The 22,918-nt window shown below is 38.3% G+C and overlaps 1 protein-coding gene across 1 annotated transcript in view; it reads right to left on the minus strand.

Moving 5' to 3' along the window:
* The window catches only part of ZDHHC2 (zinc finger DHHC-type palmitoyltransferase 2), a 67,030-nt gene that overhangs the window by 34,546 nt on the left and 9,566 nt on the right, over positions 1-22,918 (minus strand). The window contains exons 2-3 of the mRNA XM_034647666.1: positions 7,750-7,776; positions 6,559-6,653 (exon numbers count right to left, since the gene is read on the minus strand). Coding sequence (XP_034503557.1) covers positions 6,559-6,653; positions 7,750-7,771 — 117 coding nt within the window. The 5' untranslated portion in view covers positions 7,772-7,776. The remainder of the gene's footprint in view (positions 1-6,558; positions 6,654-7,749; positions 7,777-22,918) is intronic.

Raw genomic sequence — 22,918 nt, forward strand, 5'->3', positions numbered from 1 at the left:
AATAATAAATAAACAACACCCTGCATCAGGTCCAGAAAGCCAAATACAGGTTGGTAGAATTATTACTCGTATAATATGGATGTCCGAATATCTAATTCTACCTTGGAATGCACCAAATATACAGTCCTTTCCCCCAGAACACTTTTATGTGCAAAGGTATGTCACAGATTTGAAGAAAGATGATTTATTTGTAGAGATCTGAAAGAATGGAAGATCTCCTAGGGTGGAAAAGATAACGTCCCTGACCTACCACCAACCTGCAGGTTATGGCAGTCCTCTGGCCAATTAATGCATGCTCTTTGTATTGTTTAAATAGTTTTATAAACTTTAAAAGTTTAGATTTATAGAAAATTTGAGAAAATATTACATGGTTCCCATATATCTTCTCACCAAATTGCCCACATTATTAAACAACACATATTAGTACATTATTGTATATTTACAATTAGTGAATAAATACTGATACATTATTATTAACAAAAGTCCATAGTTTATTCACATTTCTTTAGCTTTTTTTACTGAATATCTTTTTCTGTTCCAGAATCCTATCCAGTATACCACAGTACATTTATTTGTCCTATCTCCTTAAGTTCCTCTTAGCTGTGACAGTTTTTCAGATTTTCCTTGTTTTTGTTAACCTTGACAATCTTGAGTATTCTGGTCAGCTATTTTATAAGATGCTTCTCTATTAAAATTTGTCTAATGTTTTTCTCATGATTGGTCTGAGATGAGTTGTCAGGGGGATGAAGACCACAGAGGTAAAGTGCCATTCTCATCACATCCTACCAAGGGGATATGCTATCCACATTGCCTATCAGTGCTGACATGAACCTTGGTCACCTGGTTGAGGCAGTGTTTGTCAGGTTTCTCCACTCTAAAGTTCCTCATGATTTTCCCTTTTCCATCCTGTACTCTTTGAAAGAAATTCACCACATGCAGCCTATGTCTAAGGAGTGGGGCTTTATTCTTGCCCTTCTTGAAGGCAAAGCATCTACATAAATTATTTGAAATTCTTCTATAAAAGAGATTTTTCTCCCCATTCATTCATTTATTCACTTATTTACATCAGTAGACTCATAGATTATTTATTGTATACTTTGGGTTATAATCCAATACTATTTTATTTATTTTACTGCTCATATTGTTCTAGCTTTGATCATTGGGAGTTTTCAATTGGCTCCTGCATCCCTGGGACATGCCACCATCAGCCTACAGATGGTCCCCAACTTACAATGGTTCAATGATTTTTTTGACTTTACAATGGTGTGAAAGTGATACAAGTTCACCAGAAACCATACTTCAAAGTCTGAATTTATATCTTCTCCCAGGCTAGTGATATTCAGTAATGATCCTCTCTCATGATGCGGGGTGATGGCAGCAGGCCACAGCTTCCGTCAGCCACACGATCACAAGAGCAAACAACCGATATACTTAACAACCATTTTGTCCCCATACAGCCACTGTTCTTCACTTTCAGTACAGTATTCAATAAATTAAACAATTTATTATAAAATAGGCTTTATGTTTATGATTTTGCCTAAATGTAGGCTAACGTAAGTGTTCTGAATGTGTCTGAGGTCGGCTAGGCTAAGCTATCATGCTCAATGGGTTAGATGGATTAAGCGCATTTTTAACTTACTATATTTTCAACTTATAATGGGTTCATCAGGACATAACCCCATTATAAGTCGAGAAAGTGCTCTATTTTGGTTTATTTTATTTACTTTTGAGCACTACCTTACTTTTCATCACTATAAGATGCTCTGGCTCATCTTTTTTAATTTTAATTTTTATTTAAGCATAATTAACATACAATGTTACATTAGTTTCAGGTGTACGACATATAGATTCAATAATTCTATACATTAGTCCGTGCTCACCATGTTAAGTGTTGTCACCATCTGTCACCATACATTATTAAAATACTATTGACTATATTCCCTATGCCATACTTTTCATGTCTGCAATTTATTTATTTTATAACTGAAGTTTCTGCCTCTTAATCCCCTTTATCTATTTCACCCCCCCACACTCTTATTTCCTGCCCTAGTTCTAGAATCAGCCATTTCTCCAAGGATTCCTCCATCCTTACCTAGAAAATGGTATTAGATACCAAGATCTGAAATCAAACAGAGTTTTCAGGTTAAAGAAGAGTATAATTTTAAGAGGATATACAAATTAAGAAAAAAACCTGAAATCTAATAACAAGTAGAAAACTCACAGAATTGTATTTTCTGCTAGTGTTTTTCACATAGGATAAAAAAGAACATATAATCTCATCAACATCTAAAATGTACAAATTAAAACATAGAACAGTTCTGCCCGTTAAACCGGCAACCAGTGGCTTTCTTAATGACAACATGTAATGCCAAAGTTCTGATAAATTGTTGGCACTGTAACTTGTTACCATTCTCTTTTCAAACAATTAGCAAATGACTGAAATTTCTTTGATTGAGTAATTTGACTTTTGAGAATTTATATTAAGGAAATAATCCAAAATATAGGTAAAAAGTGTGTATAAAACATGTACAAACATGTTAAAATTATTTATAATACAAAAAGTTGGGATCAGCCTAAAATTCCAAGTTGGGATGTGACAGGGCAAATTTTTACATATTTCATTTACATTTTATGCCATTATTAAAAATGACAAAAAACAAATGATGGACTATTATGTGGGAAAAAAACTAGAATATGTGCGTGTTGACTACAACTAGGAAAAATAACTCGAAAGAAATTCAGCATGTAAACTGGCTATATTAGCATGGAGTGGTTTTTTTTCCCTGTCTCTTTCTGTTTAGTCTCCATTTTCAAAGTATAATTTAGTATGGTTATCTTACTTTCATGGGAGAAAAATCTTATATATTGAAAAACTATTAGCAATTTAAAAATATTGTTATATAAAAAGGTAAATTTTAGTTTCAGATTTCTTAGAATTCTCTCAATAGTAACAAGAAAATATTAACATTATTTTCTTATACAACCTCTTCTCCTGCTACTTTAGTCCCATTTTTCCTAAGATTTTTAGCAGCTAAGAGCAGTCTATGGTCAATTTAAGTCAAGGACCCCTCATTTTGCAATGGGAGGGTCTCTGGTTGCTGACCAATTAAAAGATTAGGGCGAGATCTTACATTTTATTAATGGAGTAACTCAAGATTCTTAGCCAGCAAAGTCAGGGCTTTTCTTTCATAATAATGGTCTCCAAATTCTTCTGATCATGGACCCATCAGTAAAAAAATAATTTCAGACCGATATGTATACTTATTTATATATTTATTATTAGCTGTTATATATGAAACCTTATATACGAAACTTTATATATATTTTATACTTTATATATATTTCACATATTTCTATAAATTTCTATGCCTTACATACATAATTTAAAAAAAAAAGAAACACTAAAAACATAATATATAAATGGAAGTGCTGCTACTTTTTCCCAACTGATGTCCTGGCTGCACCCCCACACACACACACCCCACTGTGGTACCCACTTTCCATACCAGAGCACGGTATACTGGCAAGAGTGTGGGCTTGATGGTCTGAACAACTTTGCTTTGAACGCTAGCTCTGCCACACACTGGCTTTAGATGCCCTGAGATAAATAGCTAACATTCAGAGCCTACTGCTCCATTTGTAAAGCGGTAATAAATAGTATCTCTCTTACACAGTTGTAGGAATAAAATAAAGCATATGGGTGGTTTTTTTGTTTTTTTGTTTTTTTTTTGTAGAAAAATCACCAACAAAGCCTGCTAAAGGTGTAAATCACTGTCCTCAATCTCAACCGCTCCCTCAATACTGTGTTATTTCTTCCATGTTTTACATTTTACTTTCCCATCTCTCCAACCACTATTTCAAACGTCTGCTCTCTCCAGCCTCAGTCAACCTCCCTCTCTCCCATTTGCAGCCAATGATCTCACATATACTTTTAGGAAGAAATTAGAAGTTACTTCAACCTCTGCCAAAGCTATAAGGACAAATCTGCACCTCACATAACTAACACATAACTCTTACTCTCTGTCCACTCATTTAGCAAATACTTATTGAGTATCTTTTACGGGTCAGATACTGCTCTAGGTACTGGCGATGGGTCAGTAACATAACAGATAAAGTACACGCCATTGCAGAGCTTACATTCTAAGAATAATATAAAAAAATGAATATGGCATGAGTTATCAAATGCTATGCTATGGAGAAAAATAGAGCAATGTTAAGCTTTATAGGGAATTCCCGGGATAGGAGTTTACCATTTTATACAGAGTGGTCATGGAACGCCTCAAAGATAAGGAAGGTATCATTTGAGCAGAGACATAGAGATACGAAGTAAGTAATGGACCTGGTCACGCAGTTATCTGTGGAAAGAATGTTTCAGGTCAAGGAAAAACACCAGGCTTCGAGGCCCCTGAAACATGCATATTGAACTATGGGCAAGGAGACGAGAATGTGACTAAGGCAGCATTGAAGAGAGTCAGAGAGGTGGTGTCGGGGCAGGCCATGTGCAGCCTTTTAAGCTACAGTTGATAATTGTGTTTTTACTCTGAGCGAGTTTGGATATTAAAGGAAAGTTCTGAGCAAAAGAATGGTATGATCTGTCTTATGTTTTGGAAGGATCCCCAGATACTATGTTGAATATACACAGAATAGGGAAACTGGTTGAAAGGGCTGTCAGACATAGAGCGGAAGAGTTAAAGTTGATTTTAGACCTCCAGCTTCGGGGTAAAGGAAGAAATTTTGCAGGGCTCTGGGAAGGGAATGTAGACAAGACTGTAAATAGTGAAACCCCATGGGAGACTACAATGTCTCAGATAAAAGAGACGATTGAGACCCTGAATTAGGGTAATGGTATGAAAAAAAAAAGAAGAAAGAAAAAAAGGGGGGGGTGTTGGAACCAAAAAAGAAAAATTAGGAAGTAAAAACATCAACAGGATTTGGATGTTGGGGGAAGGGGCAAGGAAGTGGGAGAATTCCAGCCATGGCTGCCAAGCTTCCAGAAGGCTGGAATGTCCAGAAGGATGAGCTGATGGCAGTGGTATTAACCAGTATAAGAAACAGGTGAGTCACGGTTTGGGGAAGGGGGGGGTGACTTCAGCTTTTGATGTGCTGTATTTGAGGTGTCAGTGGATTAAAGAGCTATGTTTGGCAGGGAAATACATAAGCTTGCAACGGGAGAGGTCAGAGCTGGAAATAGATTTGGGAATTGTCAATACACAAGTCATAGGTAAAGCACCAGAGAGGATGAGATCACCTACGACTGGAGTCTGCATTCTTCTTCATACCAACAACTAAGATCAGATGGAGGTAAGAAAGATAATAGGAAAGAAGTAAACATGGCAAGAGGGAGGGAAAAAAGGTAGGAAAAAAATTAGTAGAGAGTAGAAGGAAAAAAGGCTACATGTAAAACATTTTAGGCCAAGCATACCATTAACTCTGTGCAAATATCTGTGGTTTTATTTTTAATATCCTTTCCCAGGTCATATAGCATATTTATTGGCCTTTTTGACCACAGCTGCATTTAAACAGATTACCTCAGGGAACAATTTGCAGTGATGCCTAGATCTTTCTTTTTTCTTTTCTTTTCTTTTTTTTTAAACTTGGCCAACTAAAACTCTACCACTATTACTGGAACAAAGTTTATTTCAATTCAACAAACATGTACTGGCCTAAGTGCCAACAATACAGAAATGAGTAAGACAGTCCTTTGCTCTAAGAACTTTTAACCAGAATGAAAGACTCAGAAACAAATAACTTAGAATGATCTTTTTGAAGTGTAAATTTGACCATATCACTCTACTTAAAACCTTCTGTAGCCCATAATGCTATTCTCCCCTCCCCCAATATCCACAATTTCCTTCTGACATGGTTAATTAATATGGCTAACATGGCCACTGTGAATAAAAACTACATTCCCAACCTTCTGCACAAAGAAATGTAGCCATATAACTAAGCTCTAAAGTAAATAGAAAGTGTCCTAAAGTAAGTTGCTGGCATCAGCAACTTCTAGAAAGTATCCTTAAAGGGAAGGACATTTACTTCGACTCCTCTATCCTACTTCCTCTGACCTGCTGTCTGGAAGGTAGACATGATGGCTGGAACTGGAACATCCATCTTAGGCCAAGAGGTTATGTTGGAAATGGTGGCTATACATTTCGGAACAAGAAGCTGCGGACTAGCTATAGACTTTGAATGTAAGAGAAGATGAGTTACATTGTTATTTTATTGTTGTTTCTGGTGCTTGACAGCCAACTAATCTACTGTTAGTATGATAATTGATAATTATAATATAGCAATGTCTATCTTCAGCTCTATATATATCTATCCATCCACCCTGATGTCTGACTCTAAAGTAGAAATGGAACACACAACAGATTTAATATCAGATATATAATACCAAGTGCAAGTGAAAATTTAAGTATTTACCAACAGACACATTAATATAAACAAATCAGTACACTTACTAAGTTTGAAACATTAACAAAAAGACATAAAATTCATTCTTCAGACATCAATATTACTGACTTCCAACTTTAGGATAACTCTATTAATATTTTAACTTACTTCTTTTGAAGGATTCATTGGTAATGTAAAGATAGTTTTCCAATATGACCAGACAAACATTGCAAAAAGTAGATGATAAGCAATCAGGCACACAACTAAAATGAGAAGAACATAACTATCATTATAATATACAAATACAAACTGAAATCATAGTAGTCACAAAAGATCTACTTGTTCTAAATTAACCAAATTCTTTAATAATGTAATTATTTAATATCCCATGAAAGGAAAGCTCTCATCTGTAAGCAGGCCCATCTATTGGCCAAATGGCTACAGGAACTTTTCCTAAACTATAAAAGTAGGCAGTTATGCCTGCAACTTTAAATAATAAACACACAATTAAACAAATGTTAAAACATTCAGGCTTTAAGAACCTTACTTCACTGACAAAGGATAGCAAAAGCAGTTCCTATTTGGGAAGATCTTTGCTAATTTTGCTTAGCTGTGGTCAAATCTGTTGGCCCTAATTGTTTAATGACTACATATTTAAACAGAGACCATCTGGACGAAAAGAGATTTCCTCCAACAGCAGTTCAAGTGTCTTGTTTATCACATGGGATAATTGTTAAGAAAAGCATACTTTTCTCAGGCAATGTATATAAATACACTTTGTATGGTGTTTTAGTCTTGAAATACTGTACTATGCAAATATAAAATATTAATTTTGTATACAGTGACAATGATCAATTCTGGATAATACATTAATATATAAATTAATTCTGTAAGACACAACTGAATAAAATATGCTAATTTAAAATACAGCATGTTTGGTATTTTAAAACTGTGTGGCAATTTTTTAAAGAATGATGATATTCATGGAATCATTTAAAAATTCAGTTATCCATTCAGGCACTTACATCAGTGTGAAATGACCAGAGCTAGTGACATTTTCCACGAACAATATGCGTAACTCAGGTATGGGGTAATACTGTGAGTTGAAACCAGAGATTGTTGATATTCCTATATCTCAAAGCCACAAGAATCTCTGCACAATAGCTGCCGTTTCAAGGGAGAGGTCTTTGCCAAGCGACTGACAGAATTCAGTCTGGAGACTGAGAGAAGTCTTTAACCCCACCTTGACCGCACATTCTCAAAGTATAATTTATTAACTCCAACCAAATCTAAATGAATACTGTTTTCTTAATTCTTTTTAAAATCTTACATCTAAAACAATAATAAAACATATCTTACCTTGTTCTCCAACATTTTCCATGGACACTACAGAAATAAACAGAAAGAAAAAGATAAGTAATAGATAATGACGCTTATGGCAAACACGGGGCCTGAAAGAGACGTAGGGCTCTCGAGTACGTTAATAATTTGGCTCTCCTTCAAACCAACATTCTTTAAATATTTGTTCAACTTTATTTAGAGGAGAGGTGAGCGCTGCGGGAGAGAGGGTGAAGAAGGAAGACTGGTGTCTGCATTCAGCCAGGGCTCTGTTGGCATTTCAGACTGGAATACCACATAGAAAACAAAACCTTTCAGGCTTGCTCCTCGTGGGTCTTAATCCTATATCGATGGTTTCTTAGTCTTCCTTCCAACTCAAGGTACAGATGAAAGCAGTGTTCTCCAGATCACTGCATTTCCAGAGACATTTATGGCACTTTATAAGTTGGCAAATGCCTAGTTAACTCTCTAGAAAGAATAAAATGTTGTGTCCATGGCACACACTCTTCTTGCCAAATTTCTCGAAGTATAATTCTTATGCCCAATGATGAATAGCTCCCTACTGTACAATGAGAAAGGCAGGTAATGCCTGAGAAAGTGCCATCCCTTCGGGGCTGTTGTAAACATCCCAAGGTAGATGAAGACCCTAGATAAGGGACCACAGAGCTGAAACAAGCTGGGACAAGACACGGTGTTGAGTAATGATCCAGACAGTTTTCCTACCTTCTATATTATCTACTTGTTCTATTTCCCATTTGGTATTCCTCCTTTTGTACTAAAGTCTTTTTTGGAAGTTTTGGTCTGTCTCAAAGTTGGAAGTTGGAATAAGCAAAAATTTGGTATTTCCTGGAATATGACTTCATTGCTTTAAGAAGCACTGGAACCAGAGGGTAATGCTGTGAGATTTGTAAGATTACTTGATCCAAAAAATGTCCTTTCTAAAGAGAGCTCCTGAATGTCAGTTTAGGCGTTTCTAGAAGCAACAGGAGCCCATAGGTTTGGAGTACTGCCCATTCCATTACTGGATTGCTCTAAAGAATTATTACAGGATTATAGGTTGCTGAAATTAGCCTCTCTGTGGCTTCTACCTATGGTATCTAGGCTTCCAATCTGTAGCAATAAACAGAAAATCTAAATGACAGAACTTTACATAAAGTTATTTGTGTCTCCCTTAAATGTTCTCTTTTAGTCCAAATAATATATGTCTTCCAGATCTTTCACCAACCTTGATGCGACTCCTTTCAATGTTTCCTAGGCTTTCAATTTCCTTTAACATTTCTAATACCCATAATGGGACAGACAAACACAGATGGGTGATATGGTAAATTAAATGGTAATATGGTAAATACATACCATATTAACATTATGAGTCACAATTTTAGTTTTCACTTCAAAAGTTTATTTTGCCTAATCTTATCTTGGATCAGCCTAACTTCTTTCTGCTCTGTCGCCTACAGTGATATTATTTCACTTTAGAGATTTCTAACTTTCCAATATTCCTGAGTTAACTCTTCCCCAACTAACTGTGGTACAAGCAGGCAACAAAGACTGATTTGTTGAAAGATCCTAAGGAATCATAACACTTTCTTGGCACTTATGATGTACAGGAAGAGAGAAAGTGGGGATAGTAAATAATTACCCTCCTCATCAAAGATGTTCCTGTTTGCCAAGAACAAAATGATGGCCTTTAAGGATTACATCTTAGAATCCGGAATGATCACAGACATGGCAAAGCTGTTAGACTGGGTTGCCAGTTGTGTTCTCTAGCTGCCCTGTCCACCTATCAATCTCCTCCCTCATTACTTATTCCTCTAAGAAATGTAATGGCGCATCAGAAAAAAGGCTGAATGGTCAGTTATTAGTTCAGAATTGACAAGAGTGAGACTTTCTATTGAAGTATTTAAGAAACTCTGGGGGGGGGCACCTGGGTGGCTCAGGTCATGACTGGGATGGGGCCCCTCATCTGGCTCCAAGCTCAGTGGGGAGTCAGCTTGTTCCTCTGACCCTCCCCCCATGCTCATATACACACACTCTCTCTCAAATAAATAAATAAAATCTTTTTTTTCTTTTTTTAAAAGAAACTCTTGGGTAAAGATAAAACATGTAAAACCTAAGTTTGAAGACTGAGATTATCAGCCAAAGTAATAACCCCTAATATACAAAAGGATGACAAACTGCTTCTTTATTCAAACCTCACTTGAATAAACATCCTTAAAAGTATGTATACATATGTACGTGTTTATATATGTGTGTGTGTATATATATATATATAAAATAAAGGAAGAGAGAAAGTGGGGATAGTAAATTATTATATATAGAGAGAGACACACACACCCTCCCTTATCTCTTTGGCATGGATTATCAGGCAATCATTTAATACAGGAGTCAGTAAACTACAGTCCTGTTCCAAATACAGCCAGCCACCTATTTCTGTAGATAAGTTTTTACTGGAACACAGACACACCCACTCATTTACGTGGCTATTTTTGTGTTAACAATGGCAGCGCTGGGTAGGTGGACAGGACAGTATGGCCTGTATTGCCTAAAAGATTTAGTACCTGGTCCTCTATAGAAAAAGTTTTCAAACATTTGTATATTAGTCAGAGTTCTCCAGAGAAACAGAACCAACACACACACACACACACACACACACACACACAGAGAGAGAGAGAGAGAGAAGGGGGGAAGTGATTGATCTTAAGGAACTGGCTTACAGGACTGTAGGGGATGACAAGTCCGAAATTTGCAAAGCCGGCTGGCAAGCTGAAAACCCACTAAAGAGTTAACGTTGCAATCCTGGGTCCAAGATAACAAAAAGGCAGAAATTCTTCAGGAACCCCTGGGTGGCCCAGGCCCTGGTTAAGGTCTGCGTTTGCCTTGTCTGCCCTTGCCTCAGGTCATGATCCCAGGACTGTCCTGGGATCCAACTCCTGGTCAGGCTCCTTGCTGAGCAGGGAGCCTGCTTTTCCCTCGGCTTTTGCCCCTCCCCCCGCCTTGTGTGGGCTCACGTGCCCTCAATCTCTCTCTCTCTCTCAATCCCTGGAAGTAAATAAACAAAATATTTTTTTTTATTTTTAAAAGATTTTATTTATTTATTTGACAGAGATAGAGACAGCCAGCGAGAGAGGGTACACGAGCAGGGGGAGTGGGAGAGGAAGAAGCAGGCTCATAGCAGAGGAGCCTGATGTGGGGCTTGATCCCATAACGCCGGATCACGCCCTGAGCCGAAGGCAGACGCTTAACTGCTGTGCCACCCAGGCGCCCCAAATAAATAAAATATTAAAAAATACATACATACATACATACTTTCTTCAGGGGACCTCAATCTTTTCTCTTAAGGTCTTCAACTGATTGGATGAGGTTGGCCCACATTATGGCTTTACTCAATGTTTATTGGTTTAAATGTTAACCACATCTAAAAAATACCTTCACAGCAACATCTAGACTGCGGTTAAATTAAACAACTGGCCATCACAGACTACTCAGCTTGACGTAAAATTCATCATCAAACCCTGAATTTATAATTGAGTTTTATTCTGGAAATCTACCAAGAAGATACCTGTTGATCTTTTATCTCAGTTTTCAAGTGAAGGTTACTATTTATTATATATTTATTACTTATTATAAATCAATAAATCAGAACTAGAGCTAGCAACTTAACTACAGTACATCTTTATGCATCTGCTGGAGGGAAACCAATAATAAAATCCCTTATCTCTTAAAATCTGACTACAAATAATCCCACCCAAATTAAGTTTATTTATACACCCATATGATTATTTAGGATGCCATCAAACCTATTCTCTAAACAGCTCTAAAAATATTAGAGCAGATTTAGTCTTGATTGATTTAAATTCAATCTGGATCTAAAGCAGGGCATCATCTCAAAGATCATTCTAGTCTTACATTTTTACCGACTGATTTTTAAAAATTTGGCTTTGGTGATTATACATTAAGAGTTGGTTGCCAAAAATTGTATCTGTTGATAAGAAGCAGCTCTGTAAACTGCTGGTAACTTAAATCTAGTTCAATTTTTAGTCATAAGTACATCCCAAATCCAAAACTTCAGATACTAAAATACACCCTCATAGTAGAAAAAACAAAGTACTTTCCCCTCTTAAATTAGCAAAGAACAGTTACGTAATTGTTACTAGAACAATTTGGTTTTTAGGTACTTCCACTGCATATGCGTATTGCTGTGATCTTTCTATTTCTTAGTCTGGGTTTTCTTTTTCTTGCCTTCAAATTCAAACTCTCTTTTTTGGAGGAATAACTTACCTACACTGCATGTACACAGTAACTTTTCTATATAAATCCACAATGCTATTTCCAAATTCAGTTTGACACAGATCCATCTTAGCCCCATATATGCAGTCTGATGATAACGCCAAGAATAAACATTTGGTTCTAATGAATGAATTATGACAATTTTATAGGCCAGCTTTTTTTTTTTTTGGCTTATCTTTAACCTCTTCACTGAAAAACATTCACTAACTACACTATGCTTATACTATTGAGGATAAAATGGCAAATATGATTCCATCCCTGTGCTCAAAAAGCTTAAAGCGTATGAGATCATCTTAATTCGAAGTTTAACAAAAAACAGAACACGGTTATTAAGGCATTTTCAATTAAGCAATCAAAGCAGCTCAGATTCGGAAGATTAAAACAAAAATAGTAGTAGCAGAACAAATATGTTTTAATATCTCCCATCCTAACAAAGTCTCACCTCTGACCTCATGTATGGCTGCTATCCCATTTTTCTGGCCTCTTCACGGGAAAACTGATTTTAACAATCTTCCAAATGCACTGTCTCTAGCCCCTCCAGCTTCCTCTTCCTCCCTCAACCAAGTCCAGCTGGGCTTTCACCCCAGATTCCACTGCTATCACTCTCCTTTAAGGTCACCAAAGCCCTCCCTTACCGCTCATTCTCCACACTCAAGTGACTCTAACAGAATTAATGATGCTCTTTTTGAAATAGTTTGTTGAACTGACAGTGAATTCTCCAACTGAAGTGGCCGGTGTGAACGCCTTGAAGTAGGATCCTTTGTCCTTTCAGCTACTTTCCGAGAAGCTGTGGCTCATTTTTCAGGTATTATAGATCAAAATTTGGACGGTAGGAGGTACATGACAAATCATTCCTGTGAATACTCTAGTGACATTGCTGCCAGGCCATTTTAAAGACAGACCTAAGAAAATACATTATTCAGATCAATATGTCCAGCTGAACTCCAACTGTATTCTTCTCTTCCTAACAAACGCTTTTAATTAATTTTCTTTATAACATATCTACTTATATTTTTAAGTCTTTACCAAACTGTGTTTTCCTTCCTTATTCTCGTATGTCCTTGTAATTTTATTGACAACTGTGGTCCCTCCCCCCTTCCTCGCTAACCTCATCTCATGACACTCCCTTTCTTGTGCAGGATGTTTCTGCCGCTCCAGACTGCCTTGCCTTTTTTTTTTTTTTAAGCTTTATTTATTTATTTTAGAGGGAGAGAAGGAAAGGGAGAGAGGAAGCATGCATGGGGGTGGGGGAGGGGCAGAGGGAGAGAATCTTCAAGCAGACTCACTGTTGAACTCAGAGTCTGACTTGAGGCTCCATCCCATGGCCCTGACTGAGATCATGACCTGAGCCGAAACCAAGAGTCAGATGCTTCACCAACGGAGCCACCCAGGCGACCCCAGGCTGTCTTGCTTCTTGAACGTGCTAACACTATCCCCTGTCTAGATCCTTTGCACTTGCATTTAACTGGGTGGTAGGAGACCTGGACTCTGGTCCAGTCCTCCCAATATGTGTGACCTTGATCATAACATTCAGCTGTTCTGTACTTCGATTTTACTGTTTAAACAAAAATTTGTACTTTATCTTGACAGTTCCTCTGGCTCTAAAATTATCCACAGTCCTACTCTGATGTATTCTGAAAAATCACTGACTTAAAAATCAAGGACAAAAGACACTCTCCAAATAAATTTATCAGTGGATTTATAGGAATAGTTTTGTCACGGACAGAGTGGTAGCTTCAGGACAGAAGCCAAGAGTAAGGATAAGGCTTCATAATGAAGAACTTCCCAACACATGGCTTCCAATTGGAATCCAGACTAACATCCCAATAGCCCTAACCACAAACATCAAGCCAGGCAATCTACAGTCCTCACTGGATCCTCATACAGCTCCTTAAAAACTCATTTTATAATAAGAAAGCCATGATCTCTTTTAAAATGTAAACTGATAGCATCATCTCACTAAAAACCCTCCCATGGCTTTGCACTGAATTTATAATCAAGTCCAATCTCCTTACTCAGGTCTCCGGGGTCAAACATGATCTGGATCCTACTTACCTCTCCAAGATTACTTCTCATCACTCATCCTCTTGCTCACTAAGCTGCATACAGGCTGGCCTTCTGTTTCGAGAACATACTAAACCTCAGTTTCTTTACGCTGTCTGAAAAGCTCTTCCCCAGCTCCATTCTTGGCTAGCTCCTTTACCATCCCTCAAGTTGCAGTTTCAAAGTCAGTTTTGCACAGAGGCTCTTAGGTGCAGTTCACCCCTGCAATCATTAGGATACACTGTTTCTTTCTTAGCACTTAGCACACTCTGCAATTATTTTCATTTGTTTCTTTTCCATGTTCCTCCCCGGTTTGAGTCCTGGCTCCGCGGGGACGAGGTTTTATCTTGGCCAAGTTACTTAGCCTCTCTGAGCCTTAGCTCAATATTTATCCCGTTGGGCTGTTTTGTGAATTAAACTAGGTAACGTTAAGTGAAATCCCCTAGAATAGAACCTGACACTAAATATCAGGGATTCAATAAATGTTAGCTGAATATGGAACATAAATATCACAAAAGAGGGAAGTGTTAGGAGTTCCCCAAAGTTTGGTGTTAACTGTGTTATAAACAATCTGGAGAAAGAAGTACATAGTGCATTTTTAGCTTGCAGGAATGCTACAATTTGCTGGAGAGTACAATGCGAAGTTGAAGGGAATAAATTTCTGGAAGACTTTTTGAGTGTGATTAAGCAAAAAAAAAATGCAGGTGAATTACAATGTGGGCAAATTAATATAAGGAAAACTAAACAAGTGATTTTTTTTAAACAAGTGATTTTTTTCAACTATATTTTCTTTCCCTACCCCTTCCAGAGCTCCTTTCCTCACAATTCCTCCCCACCTGCATCTCCCCACCCCCATCCCCCATGGCCAGTTGAGGTTCTGATAAAGCCTGACACGCACCAGATTCTCACTATAAGGAGCTGTGTCATTGTGGGGAAAAGTCAGACTTCCCAGGTGGTTTGATGCATTCCTCCTGCCTCTAACCCAAAATTTATATCTAACAAACTACACTGAGCTAAACTATGTGCTGGAAATGATCAAACAATCATGCAAGATGGTTGAGGAATCACTGGAGAACTTTTCCTGAAGAAATCCCCAATGCAACCTCAAAGACAAAAATGAACCACAGTAAGTCAGACAATTTTAACCAAGATACAGGAAGTCTCTTATGTAAGAACAGGTTATGGTCCAAAAGATTATGCAAGGCATTTGTCATCTGGATGCTTAGTCCTCCATACTGGCTGCCAAAAGCTTTTCTGATGCATAACCCACCTGAATAATTGAAAAATTATAAGCTGACAATGTTATAAAAATTAGCTATCCTGTGAAGGGAAGGCTTTTGAGTTTGCCACATCCATATTCCTCTCCTCTCCACAGCAGGCCTTCACACCTGTTTTCGGCCACGACCCCCTGAATTTGTCAGCTTGAGAAAGCACCACACTGAGTGACTTAAACACCAGACGGCTCATTTCTCAGGTCTGAAGACCAGAAGTCCAGAATCAAGGTGTTGGAAGCATGGGTTTCTTCATAGGCCTCTTTCCTTGGCTTGCAAATGACGGTTATCTCCCTGTACTTCAGATCTTTTTATCTCTGTGCACATCTGTCTACATCCAAATTTCCTCTCCCTATAAGGACACCAGTCAATTTAGATTAGGACCCACCCTAATTAACTTAATTATTTTACAAAAGTATTTCTTTAAAGGTTCTGTATCCAAGTACAGTCACATTCTGAAGGTCTGCAGGTTAGGATTTCAAGTTATGGATTTTGGGGAGACACAATAAGCCCATAACACTCTCCAAAATACGACTGAAGCCTAAGCAGGGTAAAGGCCAGTGGGGGTGAGAGGGCATCTGCCCAGGCGGGGGAGGGGTAGGAGTCAGATGTCAGGGGCGAGGAAAAACTGAAGGAAGGGATAGTTTCTTGAATGCTTACTGTATGTAGGGGTTGTGCTAAATTTTGTCAATGTTTCTCTCATTTAAAACTTATAGCAATCTGTAAGGGAGGTATTATTATACTTTTAAAAGTTAGGAAGACAGTCTTACAAAGGTAAAATAACTACTCTAATGTTATTTGAGTCATAACATACGGAGCTAGGATCTAAATATAAGTCTGCCTGACTCCAAAATTCTTTCAAGGATTCCACCTGGCCTCCCGGGCTCTGACTGCACCCCCCTGGGCTTCTCTGTCCAGACAGTCATTCCTTCTTTGCTGCTCTCACGTACCCCTGGCCTGTCCGTTTAATACCACACTACCACCTGTGATTTCTGATTCAGGATGCATTGGAGATCAGGGTTTAAAATGTCCTCTCTGTCACCTCTCCTCAAGTAACTAAACATAACCTAGAAACAGATCATTTTACAAACTTTGGACACAAATAATACAATATTTGGTCATACTGGGGCACCCGGCTGGCTCAGTCCATTACGCATCCGACTCTTGATTTTGGCTCAGGTCATGATCTCAGGGTCCCAGGATCGAGCCCTGAGTTGCCGAGCTTAGCTGGGAGTCCGCTTGAGATTCCCTGGCTCCCTCTCCCTCGGTCCCTCCCCTCCCTTGCACACTGGCATCCTCTCTCTCGCTCCCTCTCTCTCCTAAATAAATAAATCTTAAAAAAATATTTGGCCATATTTCAGGGCACTACATGGAGCTGGGCTTTCCTGAGCTCTCAATTCAGTAACTGGGGAGGGAACAGAGCTTTGGGTTCCTGGGACAAGAGGAAGATGGTGATACAGGAAAGATTAGGAGATGGGCTGGGGGTTTGCTGACCTCCCTCCTCAGCAGTAGAGGGAAAGAAAGATCATTCTTGAGGTCAGCACTGCCCAGCATACACGCTCCTAAGGAACATCTCCTGCTTGTAGAAACCGGCAATGAAGAGAGATGGAACATTCAGCTGTCCTGAAATGGTAATTTGCGACCTACAGTGATCAGAATCTTCCAAGTTAAAAGCATTTTTCTCTCTCGATACCATTTTTTAGCAACTTGACCAAATCGTTGTTCCAAATATCTAAGAAGCTCTACGTTACAGAAACAGACAGTGTAAAACCACCTTCTCCAATTGAAAGCTGAGGAACATACACTTAAATCATTAAGAATGTGTAGGTCTGTCAAAATATCAGTTTTGAAAGGGAAGTAAAAAAACTTTGTCTCATGAGTACGGCCTGAAAAACTCACTGCCACTCTCCCCTTGGCAAAGGTTCGGAAGGGCAATTTCTGAATCACTGACTGTACTAAGCATGCAGTTAAATAAGGAAATCTGATCTCAGGGCTGGTCTCTTGAACTTAGTGTCCTCGTTTCAAAGCTTACTCAATGGAATCCTATAATCCCTCTGTCTCAAATGAAAATAGAAGAGATTCCCGGTGCCAGCAAGCTGGGCAGATTTCAGGGCAGGTGAGTCTGCTCATCCCATTCGATAGAACTGTATGGGTCCTCCCTCTTCCACACATGGCCACAATTCAAACACCTACAGTGCCTGGATCTTTTCAAGATCAACAGCCTATCTTTCCAATTCCAGATGCCCTTTTTTGGCTTGAGCCTGACAGACATGTCTGACTCCTCTGAACTAGGCAAGTCTGTAGTGAACCCTACATCCCTAGCAAAGTTCTACCTGGTTTCCATATGATGGCTGTCCACCACAAGGGAGAAGACCAAACAGGGATTTTATATCCTGAAAACACTTCCCTCATTAGTCAAAACCAAAGTTTTAGAATTGGGAGGGCCTTAATGATTATACTACCCAATGTAACTATCATCTTTCTTATACTTGTATGTACATATTTATTTATTGGTAGGAAGCAAAAAATGCTACTTGTATTTAGCTTATTTCAGCATTTAAAAATATGTATATGACAAGATGAAAACAATTTTTGTAGTACATTTTTTAGTGTCATTAGATCAATCTCATTATCTGGTATACTCAGAATTAACACAGAGGACAATACTGAGAGTGCTTTCTCTTCACTACTAAACACTGTCTGATTAAGTAGAAAAATTAATGCTTCTTATTTGCTTCTCCAAGGAAACAGACAACCTTCGAAAACTTCCCTGGCTAGCAGCTACATGTCGAGTACTATCTGACCAGGGTTCATATTACAAAGCACATATAATACATTTAAAAATTAAACCAATATTTCTAGGTCTGTGTAAATTATTTGGCACTTATGCGGTAGCCCACAGGAAGAAACTGTATGAAGCTGTAATTCCAACCTTTGTGTCTATGATGTTCATCAGAATGGAATTTACAGCCCCACCCCTGAAGGGATAAATCAGAAGACTGAAAGCAACATTAGCACTAGCAATAATTACCGCAGTGTTGCACAGGGTCACAATATCTAGTAAAACATGCAAGGGTATCAAACTAGATAATCATCCTTCAGTATCAAGTCACTGGGAAGCACTATTTTCTTTTGCAACTTTACCATCATATATTCACGTGGTAAACTCAGCACACACAATCTTCCTTTGATCTAAGCTTGCATTAGTGTTCCCCTTCTAATGTGCAACCAGTCATACCCTTGCCCGACACTGCATGTCCTACAGCACTAGCAGTCTACCTGACAGTAACTGCAGGAATGTATATTTGGTTGCAGCAAATTTGGTATAATTTGATATAATCATAAACTGGCAGCCCACACACAGATGAAAAACGCGCACTGCCTCTGCTCTATGACACGGTATATTACAACAGTGCAGTATTATACAAATACCACCTAATTATATGGTTGATGTATTCATTAATAATAAGTGGGAAGTTCTAAAATTTGGGTACAGAATTGAGTAAGACAGTCATCAATATTTGGACTGAGTCTCTTCCTCTGCTCATTGTGTGAGCTGCATCTTGTTTCCTGCCTGGATCTCTCCCCAGTTGTACGTACTGATTTTTGTTTCTGTTTGTAAGCCATTTTCATTTACCCTAGCTCTGCAGATAATTCAAATGCCTTGCTATTCATTTGTGAATCGTGTAGTCCCTGTGCGGTGGATAAGAATCTAGTGCACGATTAATACCACAGGTTACCGATGCAGCCACAAAAACAGAAAGTTTCCCCCACTTCTCCTCACCAGCTTGTGTTTATTAAGTGTGTGTACCACTTACACTCGTGAACATGTTGCTCTTTAAAAAGATACAATTTCTTTTTTTATTTTATTTATTTTATTATTATTTTTTAATGATTTTTTATTATATTATGTTAGTCACCATACAGTACATCCCCGGATTCCGATGTAAAGTTCGATGCTTCGTTAGTTGCGTATAACACCCAGTGCACCATGCAATACGTGCCCTCCTTACTACCCAACACCAGTCTATCCCAATCCCCCACCCCCCTCCCCTCTGAGGCCCTCTGTTTCTCATAGTCCCTAGTCTCTCATGTTTCATTCCCCCTTCTGATTACCCCCCCTTTCTTTATCCCTTTCTTCCCCTACCGATCTTCCCAGTTCTTATGCTCCATAGATGAGAGAAAACATATGATAATTGTCTTTCTCTGCTTGACTTATTTCACTTAGCATTATCACCTCCAGTGCCGTCCATGTTGCAGCAAATGTTGAGAATTCGTTCTTTCTGATAGCTGAGTAATATTCCATTGTATATATGGACCACAGCTTCTTAATCCAGTCATCTGTTGAAGGGCATCTCGGCTCCTTCCATGATTTGGCTATTGTGGACAATGCAGCTATGAACATTGGGGTGCATATGGCCCTTCTCTTTACTACGTCTGTATCTTTGGGGTAAACACCCAGTAGTGCAATGGCTGGGTCATAGGGTAGTTCAATTTTTAACTTTTTAAGGGACCTCCACACTGTTTTCCAGAGTGGCTGTACCAACTCATTCCCACCAACAATGTAGGAGGGATCCCCTTTCTCCACATCCTCTCCAACAATTGCTGTTTCTTGCCTTGTCTATTTAAAAAGATACAATTTCTGCCAGTTAGCAGTTGTGCTCTGGTTACTCAAGAAGTGTTGGTGAATTTTAGACTACAATAGGCCAGCAGCTCTTAACATTTCTGCCTGGGGCATACCTGATGGCCAGCATTTCATGAGGGACACACTCCCGAGTAATGAAGCCTGCCTCATGGGCAAAATGGGATTATTCATGATTCCCTGACCACCAACTTTCCTGCTGCACCATAAAAGGACAAGACAGCTAAAAATTGCTACAGTGACATTGGGATGGACCTCGCAGATACTTCTGGAGACCTTCAAATGTGGATGTTTACAAGGGCATATGCAGGTTTCTTGGGAATCACACTTTTCATCAAAAATCAACTGTTCCAGGAAAACTGTATGGTGATCCTTAAAAAAATTAAATTTAGAATTACCATATAATCCAACATCACACTTCTGGGTACATACCCTTAAGAATTGATCTCAGGGACTTGAACAGGTATTTATTTGCCCAACAATGTTCGAAGCAGCATTATTCAGAATAGCTGAAAGGTGGAAACAACCTAACTGTTCATCAACAAATGAATGTATCAACAAGACGTGGCATATACATACAATGAAATATTACTGATCCTTAAAGGGCAGTGAAATTCTGACACATGCTACAACACAGATGAACCTGGAAGACATTATACTTAGGTGAAATAAACACACACAAAAGGACAAATATATGATTCCACTTATGAGAATTACCTAGAATAGTCAAATTCCTAGAGACAAAAAGTAGAATGATGGTTGCCAGCACCTGGGGAGGGGAGAATGGGGTACGTTGCTTAATGGGTACAGAGTTTCAGTTGGGAAAGATGAAAAAATGCTGGAGATGGATGGTGGTGATGGCTGCACAGCAATGTGAATGCCCTTAGTGCCACTGAACTGCACACTTAAAATGTACAGAGAAAATGGCAGATGGCCAGGGGCGCCTAGCTGATTCAGTAGGAGGAACATTTGATTCCTGATCTCAGGGTCATGAGTTCGAGCCCCACATTGGGTGTAGAGATTACTTTAATAAATAAAACTTAAAAAAAAGAAAAAATGGCAGTGGCCAAAATGGTAAATTTCTGTGTCATATATATTTTACCACAATAAAAAAATAAAATAAAAATCACCTGCTCTAGAGCTTATTCTCAAACTTACAAATTAAGGTAATATTCATCTTGACCTAAAGTTTTCTTTCCCACCTTTGGTTATTCCCACAGTTAAGGGTTTTTGTTGCTTAATCTTTCCAAAAAAGGAACCTCTGAAGTGGCAAAGAGAAAAATCTCTGTTAAAATGTAGATGCCTGGCTAGGCATTTCTACTGAAGTGCTTCATTCATGAGCCTTCCCAGATCTTCAGTGCCTGAGATTCAAAAGAATGTCCAGGCAAAATGACAAATTCCACTCCTTCTTGACCCTTTCAGTCAATAGGAATTAGAAGAAACTGGGAATGTAAGTCTGAGGACGTCAAGGGTCTCGGAGATCCACCTCATACATTTATCTGTCTCAGACTGATAGCTTTAACTCAAGGTTAAATTATGTTCAGCATATTCTATATGAGAAAGGTTGGGGCAAGGAAAGGGGGAGTTGAAACATTTTAGAAGGTCTTTCTTTTTTTAATCCAAAAGGGATAAAAAAAAAAAAATGTAAGCGCTCCATGGGGAGAGTTCAGTTATCTGAAAACTATGAAAACGGAGTTTGAGTACTTTGTGCAAATGTATTTCGCTTATTTTTTAGTGATTATTTTTACATTAGTGCTAATATCTAATATATCTTAAATTATTTTTAATTGCTCCTTTAAATTTTCAAATGGATTCTACAATTAATTTTATCTAAATCCTTATGATAGATGATTACATCTCAATGTCCAAAAAGGAAAAAAAAAAAAAAAGGCATCTGATTATTGCATCTGTGTATTAGTTTGCTAGGGATGCCATAACAAAGTGCTGCTGAGTGCGTGACCTAAACAAGAATTTTCTCAACAGTTCTGGAAGCCAGAAATCTGAGGCCAAGATGTTACTAGGTTTGGTTTCTTCTGAGGTCTCTCTCCTTGGCTTGTGGATGGCCATCTTCCCCCTGTGTCTTCACATAGTCTTTCCTCGGTACCTGTCTGTGTCCAAACCTCCTCCAATCATATGGTGTTAGAACAAATCCTAACGACCTAATTAATTGCCTCTTTAAAGGCTCTATCTCCAAACACAGTCACATTCTGAGTTACTGGGAGTTAAGCTTTCAACATGAATTTGGGTGGGGGGGGTTCAGCCCATAACTTGAAACCATAAAAATATTACAAGTTTGTTTATGAACTTCTGAGTGATCAAATAATAAAAAGGTAAAATCAATATGCTCTCATAAAGGATTCATGTTCTTTGATGCTTAAAATGTCTGCCGGGCTCACAAAAGGCTCAATCAAACAAGTTCAGCTGGTAATCTTTCATTTAAGAAAACGAAGTATTACATGCTATGTGTCGTCCTCTCTGTCAGCGCTACAATGTTAGCAGACATTGTTACCGCTGTCATGAAACTATCTGTAGATTATCTTCGTATAATGAGAAAGTTGAGCTTGCCTAATAGAATAAGCCTTTTAAAATTTGGACTGAATGATTTCAGATTTCCTAGCAATCTGCACACTGGTTTATATGTTTCTTCTTGATAAACCTTTTCAGTTTGCGGTCTTCAGAGTACAGTCAGTAACAAATTCAAAATAAAAGTTCAATATCCACACTGTTAAATCCTCAGTCCTTATTTTATTGGACATGTGAGTCTATTTGTTGATTCCTACCTACCCTCCTCCTTGAGCCCCCTTCCTCCCCAGGCTTCAGGACACTGCATTCTCAATTTTCCTCTGTTTCACACTGGTACCTCCTCATCTCCTGAACTCTCAATGGTTTGCCTCTGCTCACTTTCCATGTATTCTTTTTGTGGGACAAATGTATCCAGCGCTAATTC

Source organism: Ailuropoda melanoleuca, chromosome 18 (assembly GCF_002007445.2).
Source record: "Ailuropoda melanoleuca isolate Jingjing chromosome 18, ASM200744v2, whole genome shotgun sequence".
In the NCBI taxonomy this organism is placed as follows: Eukaryota; Metazoa; Chordata; class Mammalia; order Carnivora; family Ursidae; genus Ailuropoda; species Ailuropoda melanoleuca.